Below are 16,701 nucleotides of genomic sequence, written 5' to 3' on the forward strand. Positions count from 1 at the left end.
GTCCCTTTCAGCCTTCTCATCACACCTTCAGGCAGGTGCTGCCCATTTAGTCTCGTGACTCTGCTTGAGCTAAGAAGCACTCTCTTCATGAGTATTATTTTATGTCTTATAGTCCAATCTAATCTTTGAAGAGTTGGCTTTGGAATGGTTATAGTTTTGAGAGCACTCTCTTCATGAGTATTATTTTATGTCTTATAGTCCAATCTAATCTTTGAAGAGTTGGCTTTGGAATGGTTATAGTTTTGAGCTAACAAGAGAGTCAAGGGGCCATGTCTTCTGGGGTCCCTCCAGTCTGTCAGACCACTAAGTCTGGTCTTTTTTACTAGACTTTGAGTTCTGCACCCCACTTCTGTCCTGCTCTGTCAGAGCCTGTTGTGTTCCATGTCACGGTGTTCATCGGTGTAGCCAGGCACCAGTTAGTTCTTCTGCTCTCAGGCTGATGAAGTCTCTCATTTATGTGGTCCTTTCTGTCTCGTGGGCTATTTTCCTTGCGTCTTTGGTATTCTTCATTCTCCTTTGCTCCAGGTGTGTTGAGACCAACTGATGCATCTTAGATTGCTGCTTGCTAGCGTTTAAGACCCCAGATGCCACTCACCAAAGCGGAATGCAGCATATTTTCCTAATAAACTTTGTTACATCAATTCTAACGTTGATTTTGATTATCTGATTTCCCCACAAGAACATAAGCTCTGTGAGGGAAGAGCCTTTATCTGCAGTTTTTACTATATCCTCAGTGCCCGTAAGCCATTGACATTTAATAGGTAAATTTTTTTTTTTAAATACTTTCTCAGTAAATAAGTGTATCTTTTTAATTTATAAAAAACTACATTTAGATTAGCCTTGGAATTTGAGAATTCATCTTCAAGAAAATTTTACTGTAAACTTAAAAATCTTAGTATAAGAATGAATTCAGCCATTAGAGAAGTAAAGCTTGCAGTCAATCTGGGAGAAATGGAAGACCTCACTAGAAAAAACTAGAAGACCAGACTGTCTATGGATGTTTTACATTTTCAAAAACGTTTTCAACTACTAAATATGAATGCCTGAAGGAAATGTGCATCTGATACAATGGCCTTTACAACTCTGATATTCAGCCTAGACTTAAATATTTACAGAGATATGGTCTTGCTACCTCAAAGGCACCCTGCCAACTACTTTTTGAGACCGTAGGCTACCAATAGTAGCTATTAAAAAAAAAAAAAAAAGCTACAACATGGGACTCAATGATTATGGATCAAAACATTAATACTCATCACCAGTTAAAAAACAAATACAAAAGGTATTATTTAGAAAAGTTATTTATTTCTGCTCCTTTCATACATCTTATTGTTCAGGAAACAGTCTTACACACATATCTGAAATAACGTACTATCACACTGCTTAAAGGCAAAGCACCATATGTAAAGCTGATCGGTTGTCCAGAGTTCTCAGCTTATAGAATCTTGCTTCCTGATTTAACATTAATGTTTGAAAATCAGAAATGCCATCTCCAATAAACGTTAAGGGGCTGTAAAAAATAATCAATTTATTCAATATTATAGTTGTAAAAATGGAGTATATTTTCTTTTAGGAATGAAAAACTAAGAAGAAAAGCCACTTAATATCATTGGTACATCAGTCTAGGTCCGCAGGAAAAAAATACTGTGATAAGCTTGTCTTCTGGATAGTACCAAGAAGAAATTCTAATCCAAGCTTTCCTGAGCTTCCTATGTTTTCACTAGATGCTTCTTTCTCTGCTGCTTTTCATCCTTTTCCACATTTCATATTCGAAGATTGGTAGAGCCTTTAAAATTCATCAACAGGAGCAAGTCTAGTATCCACTCATTTCTTCTCAAAGGGGACTCTAACCCATCAGATAGCCCCTGTGGAAATAAAATTTATAAACACAAAAAGTAAAAATGAAGCAACCTTTCCAAGTGTCCAAATAATTTCATGATAAAGACAATCCGAAAAGATAATTGCGTGATTCTTCATTATGGTTCTTATTTCATACCCCCTCCCATCCCCTAAATAAACAAATTACTAGGCCTCAGTTCCATTAGCCTTCCCCACAAGGCATAAAGTTATAAACCAATATGCTAAACAACACAGAAGGAGAAAAAGAAGTGAAGAAAATTTTATGTAAAAGTTAAAGAGTAAGAATCAATTTCTTGTGGGCTCTCATAACTAGAGTAAAAAAAAAAAAAAATGCAAAACTTTTTACGGAAAGAAACCGGTTTGAATTTCCTAAAAACCTTAACATATTAGCAAAAGAGAAGGTGGGAGAATTTGGAGCTATTCATGTCTGGGAGGTGAGTCTTCTGAGCACTCAAGTAGGTGTGTGTAGAAGCATCTGACATCGATATACTCCACAGAACTTATTCAGATTTCCCCAGTTTTATGTATACTTGTGTGTGTGGCTTATTAAATTCTACACAGTTTTTTCAACCTGTGTTGGACTGTGTATTCAGGATCACATCTCAGATACTGAATAGTTCCAACACTACCAGGATCCCCCGTGCTGCCCTTTCATAATCATGCCCACCTCCTCTCACCCCTGCCAACTAATTTTTAAGATCCTAGACTAAAAACTTAGATGATGAGTATTCTAAAATATTCTGCAATCTGTAGGGAAACTGACATTAGTGTACAAGTAAAGCCCAATACTTTTCAGTCCCCATAAGAGATTGAAAAAAATGTAATGCACAAGCCCGATACTTCTCACAGTCCCCAAAAAAGATTAACTGAAAAAATATTTAAAAACTCTTTGGATATGTATGCTGACTTTGTTGTGGTTACCTGTCGCCTAGTTGATTCTGACTCATAGTAACCCCATGTGACAAGAGCAGAACTGTCCCATAGGGTTTTCTTGACTGTAGTAATCTTTACTGAAGCAGACTGCCAAGTCTTTTCTCCCGTGGACTCTGCACAGGTTCATACTACCAACCTTTCAGTGAGCAGCTGAGTACTTAACTGTTTGCGCCACCAGGGCTCCTATGTTGACATAGAAGACCTCATATAATTTGCCACTACAATGCCTGATTATTTCACAAAAAAAGATACTTTAAGACCTAAGCCTCTCAAGGGGGGAAAAAAGGTTCAAGATTTTTAGCAATTACCCCCTAAGATCTGCATCATACAGTGGCGCTTACCCAACCACTAGCTTACACTACACAACAAAGGCATTCAGGGCCCTTTAGGAAGTTTCCTATCCTCAGCATACACTGAGATGTGAGCACACACTGTGGACATTTATTTCTTAATAACGTTATATGTTATGGTATTCTTCCTTGTAACCAGCGTGTGATATATTTTATGTGAAATCCATGGAATGTCAGACTATTTTAGATGGGAACGATTACTTAAATAGACATCCTTGTTCAAAGTTGCCGAACTTCTATACAGTCCTATCTTAAGAAAAATTTGGGGGGACACTAAGAAATATTATAATGTTATAAAAATACCATGTTGGAAGAAAGAAAACAACAAATGAACTAATATAGTTCTTGGTAAGGCATAAAAACAAACTTGTTGAAACACATTTACTATGGTTTCTCCTGGAATCATTTAGCCTCCTTTCATGGCCCATAAAATCTTCATGGTCTTTAATTATTACATTCAGGTCTGTGAGAATTTTTCACCAGTAAAATTACAGGTAAATAAAATCAAAGTAAATCAAAAATTCAGAAAACAACTAGGGATAGCAGACGCCATCATGACGGATCTGCCATTTAACCTTTAAGGTATTCATTCTTTCAATAATCATTGTATACTTTCTGTATGTAAGGTAGGTATTCTGCTAAGTTAGCAATGATACACAACTTTCTCAAAATATTATGACATGCGTTATTGTACTTAATTCCTGCAACAATCCTAAAAAGGTGGATGAAGCACACATTATTCCCACTTTACAGTTAAAGAATGTGAGACGATACAGGCAGTTAAGTAGCTTGCTCAAAGGGCCAGAAAGGAAAAATACTGGCACTAAAACACCAGTCTCCACACTTAGGAGTCCACTACCTTCTCCAATGGCCCTAGAAACAGAAATCTCCTTTTCTTTTAGAAACGGTAAAAATTTATTTACTTCTTTTTGAAATGCTGGCCAGAAGCCAACCTGAAACACAGAACTTTTAGGACTATTTATCTTTATAATAAACACTGATATTATGTTTGAGAGCTGACAGAACACCTTCACATTTAATCTTGACAATAACTCTCTGAGGTATATTAGCTTCATTAATAGGTTTGGAATTCAAAGCTGAGGAAGTTCACAGAACTGATCAAATCGGAGTCCAAATTCTTCATTCTTTCTACTACACACTGTACTCGGCGGCTATACAAATGTTTTTATATAAAATTCTCTCTCTCATTTGGTAAAAATGACCCTTGGATACTAGATTTTACTCACGGAAACAACCTAGCATATTCAGATGTCAGACTTTCTACAATCTGAATTTTCTGGATTATAACACCAAACCTGGAAGCAAAGAAAAAGACCTTCAAACACCAGAGAAGACTGGTACAAAGCAAGGCCATTAAGCTCTTTTTCAGCCAGGCCTGATTTAAAATGCAATCTAATAGCTGGTAATCTTTTTCCTCAAATCACACAAGATTAAGAACCAGCAAATTGAAAACAGAAAGGGTTGAAATTACAATAGGTATACACTGTCCCTGGCAAAGGACATCATGCTTGGTAAAGTACAGGGTTAGTGAAGAAGCAGAAGACCCTGAACGAGATGGACTGACACAGTGGCTGCAACAATGGGCTTAAGCGTAATGATTGTGAGCATGGTACAGGCCCACACAGTGTTTCATTCTGTAGTACACAGAGTCACGATGAGTTGGAACCGACTCGGTGGCACCTAACAGCAACAAGACATTGACAAGGAGAAATGACATGTTATACTGGGGGAAAGAAACAACAAAACCCTGAAAAGTAGTACTATGTATAACGTAAGTACAAATGTAAAATGGCCCTGGACAAAAGGGTAAAATTATACTTACTATACATGGTGCCCACCAAGTAACTGTATCAAATAGTAAACATCTGCTAAATACAAACGTGAATAGTGGTTGTTGTTAGGTGCCAGTTGACTCGGTTCTGACTCATAGCAACCCTATGTACAATGGAATGAAACACTGCCCAGTTCTGTGCTATCCTCTCAATAACTGCTATGCTTAAGCTCACCATTGCAGCCACTGTGTCAATCCCTCTTGTTGAGGGTTTTCCTCTCTTTCCCTCACCCTCTGCTTTACCAAGCATGATGTCCTTCTACAGGGACTAGTCCCTCCTGATAACATGTCCAAAGTATGTGAGATGAAGTCTTGCCATCCTTGTTTTTAAGGAGCATTCTGGCTGTACTTCGTCAAAGACAGATTTATTCATTCCTCTGGTAGTCCATGGTATATTCGATATTCTTCACCAACACAACAATTCAAAGGCATCAATTCTTCTTCGGTCTTCCTTATTGATTGTCCAGCTTTCACATGCATATGAAAATAACATGGTTTGGGTCAGACACACCTTAGTCCTCAAGGGGACATCTTTACTTTTTAACATTTCAAAGAGGTCTTTTGTAGCCCATTTGCCCTATGCAGTATGTCAGTTTGATTTCCTGACTGCTGCTTCCACAGGCACTGATTGTGGATCCAAGTAAAATGAAATCCTTGACAACTTTAATCTTTTCTCCATTTTTCATGATGTTGCTTATTGGTCCAGCTGTGAGGATTTTTGTTTTCTTTATGTTGAGATGTAATCTATACCGAAGGTTATAGTTTCTGATCTTCATTGGTAAGTGCTTCAAGTCTTCTTCACTTTCTGCAAGCAAGGTTGTGTCATCTGCATATTACAAGTTGTGAAGGGGTCTCCCTCCGACCCTAAAGCCGCATTCTTCTTAATATATGTAGTTCAGTTTCTCTGATTATTTGCTCAGCATACAGACTGAATACATATGATGAAAGGATACAACCCTGACACACACCTTTCCTGATTTTAAACCATGCAGTAGCCCTTGTTCTGTTTGAACAACTGCCTCTTGGTCTATGTACAGGTTCCGTGTGTGCACAATTAAGTGCTCTGAATTTCCATTCTTTCCTATGACCCACACAGACAAATGCCTTCGCATAGTCAATAGGTCACAGGCAAACATCTTTCTGGCATTCTCTGCTTTCAGCCAGGATCCATCTGACATCCAAAATGATATAACTGGTTTCACATCCTCTTTTGAATCCAGCTTGAATTTCTGGCAGTTTCCTGTCCATGTACTGCTGCAACCATTTTTGAATTTTCTTCAGCAAAATTTTACTTGCATGTATTATTAACAATATTGTCCGATAACCATATTCTATTGGATCACCTTTCCTTTGGAATGGGCACAAATATGACTCTCTTCCAGTTGGTTGGCCAGGAAGCTGTCTTCCAAATTTATTGGCATAGATAAATGAATGCTTCCAGTGTTGCACCCGCTTGCTGAAACATTTCAATTGGTATTCCATCAACCCCTGAAGCCTTGTTTTTCACAAATGCCTTCAGTGCAGCTTGGACTTCTTCTTTCAGTGCTGCTGGTTCTTGATCATATGCCACCTCCTGAAATCGTTGAATGTCAACTGATTCTTTTTGATACAGCGACCGTGTATTTCTTCCATCTTCTTTTAATGTTTCCTGAGTCATTTGATATTTTGCCCACTGAATTCTTCAATATTGCAACTTGAGGCTTGAATTTTTTCTTCAGTTCTTTCAAAATGGTTAATCAAGTCACTATTTTATTAGCATCTACTTTTCTTCAAAAGGAATTGGATAAAAATGTTTTAATTAGTAATATTTTATCAGTAGAAGAAACATCAGGTGTTTAAAAAACATAAATGAAAAAATACAGAACCAGTAAGTACTATTTCAGTGCTTCTGTTTTCTCCTTTTTAACAGCACCCCTTGCTAAAAGAACTCAGTCCTGGAGGTTATTAAAGTGCATCTTTTAGGATAGCCATCCTTTGTCCCAGGTGATAACAACTTATTTGATTTGGAAAAACCAGTCATTACTGGTATTTTTAAATGACTTTTTATTCCACCTCTTATATATCAGACAGTTGGGATGTCATAGAAAATGTGTGTGAATGAATAAAGACACAGTCTTTCTTTGCTGGCGGTAATAAACAAAACCTCATTTTGTGTCACATGTAGGACCTGGCTTATCACTTTCTTCAGAGCCTGCAAATATCCCAGCGAAGGCAGTACTGTTGTTTCTCTTTCCTACCTAAAATTGTCCACTGTTTCTCCTCACTCCATACCCATGGTACTGGGTATTAAGAGTTATGGACGAGAAATCATACCAAAGAGAGAATCACGTATCCCTTCCTCTTAAAATTCAAATCCTAGATTTACCTGCAGAAGTTACAGAAAATGGCAATTCTCTATTCAGACCATCGTTCAGACTTCAATTGCTGAGCGTGATCTATGCATCAGCCTTAGCTAGGTCTTATGATAATGTCTGAAACCCAGAGAGTACACCGTATTTCCTACCCCCAAGCTTAGACTCAGTCAACAATCTTGGAAACTGCCCTATTGAATGAGGATAAGGAGACAAATGTTTGCAGAAATAATTGGGAAAGTAAGACAGAGACAATCCAGAGAATGAAACACTTTCTAAAACTTTTTGTAAACAGCAGTTATCGCCGATTATCCTAAAAGTCAAATGCCTGAGCTAGAAGATAAAAACTTTTCTTTTCTTATTTAACATGCTCACATCCTAAGTAAACCAGGAAAAGAAAGTCAAACCTACTGTTGAGTCAATTCCAACTCATGGCAACCCAAATGTGTTACTGAGTAGAACTGCTCCATAGGGTTTTCTTGGCTGTAATCTTTACGCAAGCAGGTCACTAGGCCTTTCTCCCATGGTGTCACTGGGTGGGTTAGAACTGCCAACCTTTAAGTTGGTAGTCGAACACAAACGTGTGCAAAACCCAGGGATTCCTAAAAGAAAAAACATCTTTTTTTTTTTTTTTTTTTTACTTAATATGCCCACATCCTTGGTAGAGGAGCTAAAAGTACAAGGAAGAATGAGAATGCTTGGCAGAATGAGAACAAATCTGGTTCTATGGGCTCAACAAGCCCACTTTGTTTTGATAGATGCCTCTAAAAGTTCCTTCTGTTTTGGTCATTGATTTTAAATAGCCTCTTTATCCTCTCTAGTCTCCTCTTTTTTTCTGTTCTGCTAAGGAACCCTTAGTCTCTTCCATATCAGTATATTTTATCAGCCTATACTTACTTCCAACAGGAACAGAAAAAACAGGAATAAAAAGGGACTGGGATATTTAAGTCTTTGTACAATTTAGCCAATGGCCAAAATCGCTTTCCCCAGACAAACATAAGAGTCATGAACAGAAAGCCTGAGGAAGCTATAAAGCCACATCGATACTCAGCTTCCAGAGAACACTGTGCTCTCTCTCTTCCCAGCCCGCTAGGGTTAGGAAGTGAACATGATTGCTGGGTAAGCACTTCTGAGTCTCTAGAGAAAGTCTGCCCATTCCACCTCAGATCTGTTACACGCAATGGGCAGGTTAAGCCAAAGGAGTGAAATTGTGAAATTCAAACACATTCCTGTATTCCATTTTACTGCCTTCTAAAATAAAATAAGTATCAGTTCTAAGAAATCAGAATAGGTGACACCTGATGTTTAATGTACTCCCTAATAAGTGAAGTTACTAAGAGTTAATCTTTGTATAGGTATGTTTGCTCAAAGCTCTTGTAGTTATTAATGCATCCGTGGGTGAAATAAGAGTATACAGAAATACAGTTAGGCTTGTCTGCACTTCAAATCGATGATCCTAAATGAATTATAAAAGCTGCCTTAAAAATCCATTTATTTTTCTTCTAGAGAAATCATTAGTTTTCTGAATCAAAATGCTCTAGAAAAAATATCACCTACTTCATTTCTCATCTTTTAGAGGCAGTAAGTATTCTCTCCTGTCGCTAGACTGAATGGGTTTTCATCATGCCAACATTCAGAAAGCAGCAGTCATTAATCCTTCAAAACATTCCCTACCTAACTGAAATCCTTATGTTACAAAATCACTTTAGAGAAATTAAAAATGCTGAGGCAAAATAAATGAATTTTCTCACAAACATAAATTGGGATAACAATTTTTAAAAAGACTCAAAGAAGTTCAATTTCGTTACTACCTACCTAACACCTTCAGCAAGTCACAAACTTCTTTGGGTCTCTGGATTTTTCATCTATTTAAATGAGGGTTGTATTAAATCTCCTATGATTTTATGTCGTCCAAGTCATTACTTTTCTAATTTGTAACACAAATTGTTGATTACTTACGGCAGTTTCATTCTCATGAATACTCTAGCCATAAAAAAACTCAACAGGACACAGACGAATCCAATGAACAAAAGAAGAAATCGGTTGAGTTTTGGAATGTTTGGTGCATTGGATCGGTCCAGGATTATGAAACCTAAACCTCCCATTGTAAACAGGAAGCTGGATGCGAGTCCTTCCATAATATATTGTCCATTTACTCTGAAAAACAAAGGAAAGACCTTAGCAAAACAATAAAAACTAACAGAAAAATGTTTTTTTTTTCCTTCAGACTGAAATTCCTACTCCTACTTGGTAACGAAAACTTTTTGTGCTAACTTTTTGTTCTTACCCTTACGATTATTTTACTACACCTCTGGACAATCACTCGTTCATTCATTCTTTTACTGAGAGCCTACTACACATGCATCAAGCTCAGCTGTAGGTGGTAGGGTTACAACAGTGAACAAGAGACAAAAATCTTTGTTCTCATGGGGCTCATGTTCCAAAAAAAAGTTTTAAAACCTTAACTATCACAACTGTCTAATAAAAATCAACAATTATAATTTTATTATTCGTGAAAAATAAACTCATTTCATATATATGAATCCTTTACTCAGAACTTTACTTCAGCTTTTAAAAATTTTATGCTACTTTAAATTTGAACCATTGACTTCAAATTAGTTTTGAACTAGTTAGAAATGTTTCTTGAAGTTTCACAAGTTTCCAGGACTGTTCTATGCATCTAATACCATTAATGTAAATACAAATACATAGCTATGCTTAGGTAAACAGATAATGAGTGGCTTTAGAAACTGATACAATAAGCATTGCTCAGGTAAACCAAACCACATTGGAATGTCGTTTCATTGCTGAAACTGAACTCCTAAGTTTCGAAAATTATTTTTCTTATTTAATGATACAGTCCAGGAGTCCACAAGCTTTTGTCAAGTGGTCAGACAGTAAATATCTTAAGCCTGTATGCCAAATGGTTTGTGTCACAGCTATACAACTTGGCCCTATAGTTCAAAAGCAACCATAGACAGTACATAAACAGTACGTGAACAAATGGGCATGGCTTGTTCCAATAAAACTTTATTTACAAAAACAGGTAGCCTCCAAAACAGTCTATAAGTGCATTTTAAACTGATGTCTTCCTTTAAACAGGTGGTCACATTAATCATTTTGAAACACTTGACATTCTTTTAAAAAGAACGTTAATATACTTCTACTCCTGTCCTTGCCCCACTCCCTGCCATCTCTAAATTCAGCATTTTAAAACAGTTGTTGTCTAAACATAGACCGAACCCAGTGACTTCATCTTATTTTTAAACGAGCAGGGATTCTCCAGCACCTCTTTTCCCACCACCAAATCATTCAAAAGACTTTTACCTGTAAGCCAAGAAAGCTACTGGCCTCTGATGCCCATGTTCATCAGTCATAGAGCCAACACTTGGAGGTTCCACAATAACATCATAAATTATTCCTACATCGAAGACAACAGTACAGATTAAAATAGGAGTCCTAGTTTTTATTTATTTTAATTTACTTATTGTGCTTTAGGTGAAAGTTTACAAATCAAGTTTGTCTCTCATACAAAAAGCCAGACACGCCCCACTGTGCACTCCCAGCTGTTCTCCACTTAATGAGACAGCACATTTCTCCTCTCCACCCTGTATTCCCCATGTCCATTCAACCAGCTCCTGTCCCTCTTCCTTCTCATCTAGACACCAGACAGGAGTCGCCCACATAGTCTCCTGTGTCTACTTGAGCCACGAAGTTCACTCCTCACCAGCATCACTGTCCATCTTATAGTTCAGACCAGTCCCTGTCTGTAGAGTTGGTTTCGGGAATGGTTCCAATCTTGGGCTTTCAAAGGGTCTGGGGACCATGACTGTCAGGGTCCCTCTGGTCTCATTCAGACCATTAAGCCTGGTCTTTTCACAAGAATTTAAGATATGCATCCCACTGTTCTCCTGCTCCATCAGGGATTCTCTGCTGTGTCCCCAGTCAGAGCAGTGATCAGTGGTAACTGGGCACCATCTAGTTCTTTCAGTCTCAGGCTGATAGTCTCTGGTTTACGTGGCCCTTTCTGCCTCTTGGGCTCATGTTTACCTTGTGTCTTTGGTGCTCTTCATTCGCCTTTGCTCCAGGTGGGTTGAGACCAATTTATGCATCTTAGATGGCCGCTTGCTAGCGTTTAAGAACCCAGACGCGTCTTACCAAAGTGGAATGTAGAACGTTTTAATATAGTTTGTTATGCCAATTGACCTAGATGTCCCCTGAAACCATGGTCCCCAGACCCCCATCCCTGCTATTCTGGCCTTCGAAGCATTTGGTTGTATTTAGGAAACTTCTTTGCTTTTGGTTTAGTCCAGTTGTACTACGAGTCCTAATTTTTAAAATACGATTATAATTTTCATTTGTCTCTAAGGCTCATTTGTATTTAAATAGGACTGCTTTGACTGTATTATTACAATCAAATGAGGCCCAACTAAGCTCCTAAGCTTCATTTTGATAAACTATGGAGAAACTCAACTCAATGTTTTAGAGAATGACTTGTGAAACAGTATTATCTCTAAAAGAGGTAGGAATTTCACAAGAGAAATTCATTCAGTAGCAATACAGTTTCTAATACTCAAGACTCTACGATAAAGGAGGTTTAATATTTAAAGGCTGTATTTGGAACCCTGGTGGCATATGGTTAAGTGCTATAGCTCCTAATCAAAAGGTCAGCAGTTCGAATCCATCAGTGGCTCCTTGGAAACCCTATGGGCAGTACTACTCTGTCCTGTAGGTTCGCTATGAGTTGGAATTAACTAGACTGCAACAGGTTTATTTTCGCTGGGAAAAAATGTTCCACATATGCTTGAAATTTGTTTCTATAAATTGAGAGATAACTAGAGAAACTTCCTAACTTAAATGTAAAACAAGGAGACACTTTAAAATCACACCATCAGGTAGGCTGGCAACACTAGGGTCAAGACCAACTCAAATGGGCACTTGTCCATCAATGTTGTGATGTTTCTTAATCTCCTATTCTCAACATCTACTCTACCTCCTCCATGGGTTTTCAAACTTCCTCACCCCTGGCTTTTCTTAAGCACTACAAGCCTGTGCCTTCTTCACCCGTGACTGACAAAAAAAAAAAATCACATAGGAATTCCTTTATCTTCCCCCACCAAATCTATAAACTCCTGATACCAGCATCCATCCTCAGCTCCTTCCCTTCAGCTACCATAGAGGAAGAGTCCCTCCTCCTGTCAATCTTTTCAGGGCTTGTCAGGATCCTATCCCCTCTTGCCTTCTCAGGGACCTTGCTCCTATGGATATCTCTTCTCTCCCCTGTATTTTCAACGTTCCCTTGACTCCAAACCCACCCAACTAACATCCTATTTCAGTGCTTCCTTTTTGAAAGGGAGTCAGGCTTTCCTTCTTGAAAAAATGTGTCGTCTCCCCTTCCTCACGTACACTTCATTCTTCAGCTCACCCCCATCTGGCTTTTCCACCACTGACATTGTTCCTGCAGTCTTTGGTTAGCACAGTTAGATGCGCAACTACTAACCAAAAGGTGGGTGGTTCAAACCCACCCTGAGGCTCCTCGTAAGAAAGGCCTGATTATCTGCTTTAGAAAGCTCACAGCCTTGAAAACCCTATGGACTGCAGTTCTGCTCTGCACACATGGGCTTACCATGAGCTGAAATCGACTCAACAGCAACTACTTTGGTTTTGGTAAGGTCAGTAACGATCTCCACGTTGCTAAATTCAATGAACACTTTTCTCATTTTAGGAGGTGTCTCAGCAGCACTCAATCTAGTTTATTAAACCATCTTTTCATGACTCTTGTGACAATCCTCAAGTTTTCTTGCTATCTCTCTAGCTAAATCTCCTCTCTGTTGTTGTGTGCTGTCAAGTTGATTCTGACTCATAATGACCCTATAGGACAGAGTAGAACTGCCCCACAGCGTTTCCTAGGCTGTAATCTTTATGGGAGCAGATCTTCAGGTCTTTTCTCCTTCAGTGGGTTCAAACTGCCAACCTTTCACTTAACAGCCAAGTGCTTAACCTTTGTACCACCAGGGCACCTAATCTCCTCCCTATACTAAATAAAAAAACCCACTGCCATGGAGTCAATTCTGACCCATAGTGACCCTACAGGAACAGAGTAGAACTGCCTCATAGAGAGTTTCCAGAGAACAGCTGGTGGATTTGAAGTGCTGACCTTTTGGTTAATAGCCACAGCTCTTAACTACTGCACCACCAGGGCTAATCTCCTCCCTACAGAACCGCTAAATGGTGAAGTTCCTCTGGGATTGATACACTGTCGTCTTCTTTCTCTATCTTCTCTCCCTAATTGAGCTCATTCACTCCCAGGATTTTCAGTTCTATATGTCAATGACTGTCAATGTGCCAAGGATTCTCAAAAAATGAACATTAACACATTAGAATTAGATGCAAGCTACTCAAGAACAGAGACTTTTAGGGCTCCTAACCTCTACTTCGCCATGCCCCCCCCCAAAACACTCCGTTTCCTTAACCTTAGTAAATGTCACTTTCATTTACACAGATGCTCAAACCAGAAACCTTTAGGATTCCCTCACATTTCATTCTCCCCCTACACCCAATTAATCCATCATTAAGACCTACTGAATCTACTTCCAAAATGTCTTTTATTCTATTTTCCTCCATCTAGACTACCACCAACCTAGTCTAGTCTAAGGCTACTGAAGAAGGCATTAATTGATCTCTTGAACCTACATTCGTCCATACTTCTCTCTGCCTGGCATGTTCTTTCCTCCCCAATCCTTTATCCTTTAGCTTACATATTATTTCCTCAGGAACCACACCCTAATCTAAATAAATGATAACCTCCAACTCCCATTATTTTCTCATAACCTCATGTTTTCCTTCATTGCATCTGTGGTAATTTGCAAGGAAAAAAAAATTCATGATTTTTAACATATCTCAACTATGACACTAAAGCTTCATGAGGGCAGGGTGCTTATCTATTGTTCACTATCATCCCCAATAACTACTACCATGCCTAGTACTTAATTGTTGTTGGGTGCCATTGAGTCATTTTCGACTCATAGTGACCCCACGTGACCCAGGAGAACTGCCCAATAGGGCTCTCTTGCTTGCAATCTTTATAGAAGCAGGTCGCCAGGTCTTTTTCCCACAAAGCAGCTGAGTGGGTTTGAACCATCAATTTATCAGTTAGCAGCCAAGCACATAGCCATCTGCACCGCCAGGGCTTCTTAATAGGGACTTGATAAATATTTGCTGAATATTTCTCAGCAATAAATATTGTTTATTTATAAAGGCACGCTCACGGTTTTTTAGAAGAGACTCCTTTCCAGTGGCAAAACCGACTCCCTGAACGAGACACCTCATGGCCTTGGCCACTAAAAGGAGTCCTTTCCACTTTCCCCCAATGGTTGGGGCAGTGGCAAGAGTCTTCCCATTACAACAACAAACAGGGAAAAATGGCCAGAATGAAAACTGTGAGGCTTCTTGTAAAGGTTCTGGCACCAGGGGAGGCAAGGGTTTCAGGAAAGAGACTAATGGATGAAAGCTAATGAAGACTCCATAATTTAGTTTTTAGAGAAAAACCACATACATTTTTAATTTCATTTATTCAGTACAGCACCTACTAATGTGCTGAGCAAATGTTATGCCAATAGTAGAGTAATATCAATTTAAAACTTATTTAAAATGTAATTTATTGAAATGAGCAAAGGTAAACTGTCAGTATTACACATTTGGGGGGGTGATAAATTCAAAGGTACCATCTAGAACTAAGTCCTCTCAGTTTTAAGATTCTTTCCTCTTCAATGCCAACTATACTCAAAAATATCGATGAAAAAGTAAAGATGTATATGGTTACTAAAAGCAAAACCATTTTTGCCCTCCTGAGCCTGCAGAGCTTTAATTTTAAAGTCTCTAAATTAAGTACAACTCCCCAAAAATCTAAAAGTACAAAAGCATCCAAAAACCAAAACCAAACCCATTGCCATCGACTCAATTCTGACTCAGAGACCCTATAGGACAGAGCAGAACTGCCCCATAGGGTTTCCAAGGAGCGCATGATGGATTTGAACTGCTGACCTTTTGGTTAGCAGCCACAGTTCTTAACCACTACCCATCACGGTTTCCTACAGTGCCATCGTCCTGAAAAAATCCTGAACTGTGGCTTGAAAGGGTGGTGGCTCTGAAAAGACTAGTCGGATTGCCAACTCACCACTACGCAAAGTAACGCCCCTTTGCAATTTTCTGTTTGAAAAGAACAGAATACGATGGTAATTCACAAGCGTTTAATACTAATGCTATTTTCCTTCTTCAAGTTCGCAACTTCTGCTCTCTGAAATACAGTATGTTCTGCAAATCTCATCTCCCAATCTCAAATATTTATCGAAACCGTGTCTTCGGAAAATTTCACCCATATGTACAGTCGATCAGGGCAAAAACTAACATCGGACCCTGGAGGATGAGCTAACAAAACTAAGGATTGTAGAACCTTTTCCAAAGTTCCAAGGACCACACACAATGATAAATGTATTGTCCCACACTTTCTTGGACAATCAGGAAAGGGGAGTGGGCCAGACAAGACTTTCCCAGAACCCTTGTGAAACAACTTGATAGCAAGCAATTAAAGGAGCAATAATCTGGATTTGGAAAATATTTTCGACTCGGATCCCTGGGATATGAGGCTTGAAGGAAAAGAAAGGCGATGAGAGAGAAAACACGAGTTCTCTCAAGATTCAAAATGACACGGGGAACACACTTCTCTCAAGATTCAAAAGGGCAGGGTGTGCCAGCAAAAAAATCTTTGGACTTTTAATACTTGGGGCCCAAGCACTTTCCCCCACCCGCCAGAAAATACAAGAACCAGAGAGATGCTTTCCCGGGGGGCTGAGAGTCAGCGGAACAGACTCGCCTCCCCGGGCGGGCCAGCTCTCCGCGCCTCAGCGCCTCTCGAGCCCCAGCCAGCCCGAGTTACCTCCGGTGATGAGAAAGTAAGACACTACCACCAGAGCGTACACCGTCATGGCCGACGGCATGTGCACCCAGGGCGGCTTCTTCAGCTTCAGGTTGGGGCATTCAAGCACTAAGAACGGGACTCGGTACAAAGTCTCCATGTTGGTGGCGGCAGAGGCAGCACTCGGCCTCAAACCCAAAGCGCCACCCGGAAACAGGCCCGCCCTCCCTCTCGCCGGCGCGTGCGCGAGGGTCCTTAAAGCTCGGAGGCAGTGTTATATGGGTATTTTACCCACAGAGGAAAAGAAGAAACTACATAGAACAATAAATGATATGACTAAATACTATTTATTTATTAAATACTATTCATCCTTTTAAACTTAATCTGGAAAAGAGATCTGGATTTATGGCTAATGAATTAAACACGTCATTTATGATTCTTCTA

General features: G+C 39.2%; 1 protein-coding gene across 1 annotated transcript; it reads right to left on the reverse strand.

Annotated features, from left to right (window-relative positions):
* Positions 1–1,280: 1,280 nt before the first annotated feature.
* On the reverse strand, positions 1,281–16,466 carry OSTC (oligosaccharyltransferase complex non-catalytic subunit). The gene is made up of 4 exons (XM_003410394.4): positions 16,279–16,466; positions 10,671–10,764; positions 9,303–9,500; positions 1,281–1,862 (listed from the first exon to the last, which is right to left on the reverse strand). The coding sequence occupies exons 1-4, from the start codon at positions 16,415–16,417 to the stop codon at positions 1,844–1,846; spliced, it is 450 nt and encodes a 149-aa protein (XP_003410442.1). The 5' UTR covers positions 16,418–16,466; the 3' UTR covers positions 1,281–1,843.
* Positions 16,467–16,701: the final 235 nt, after the last annotated feature.

Source organism: Loxodonta africana, chromosome 5 (genome assembly GCF_030014295.1).
Source record: "Loxodonta africana isolate mLoxAfr1 chromosome 5, mLoxAfr1.hap2, whole genome shotgun sequence".
Taxonomy (NCBI): domain Eukaryota; kingdom Metazoa; phylum Chordata; class Mammalia; order Proboscidea; family Elephantidae; genus Loxodonta; species Loxodonta africana.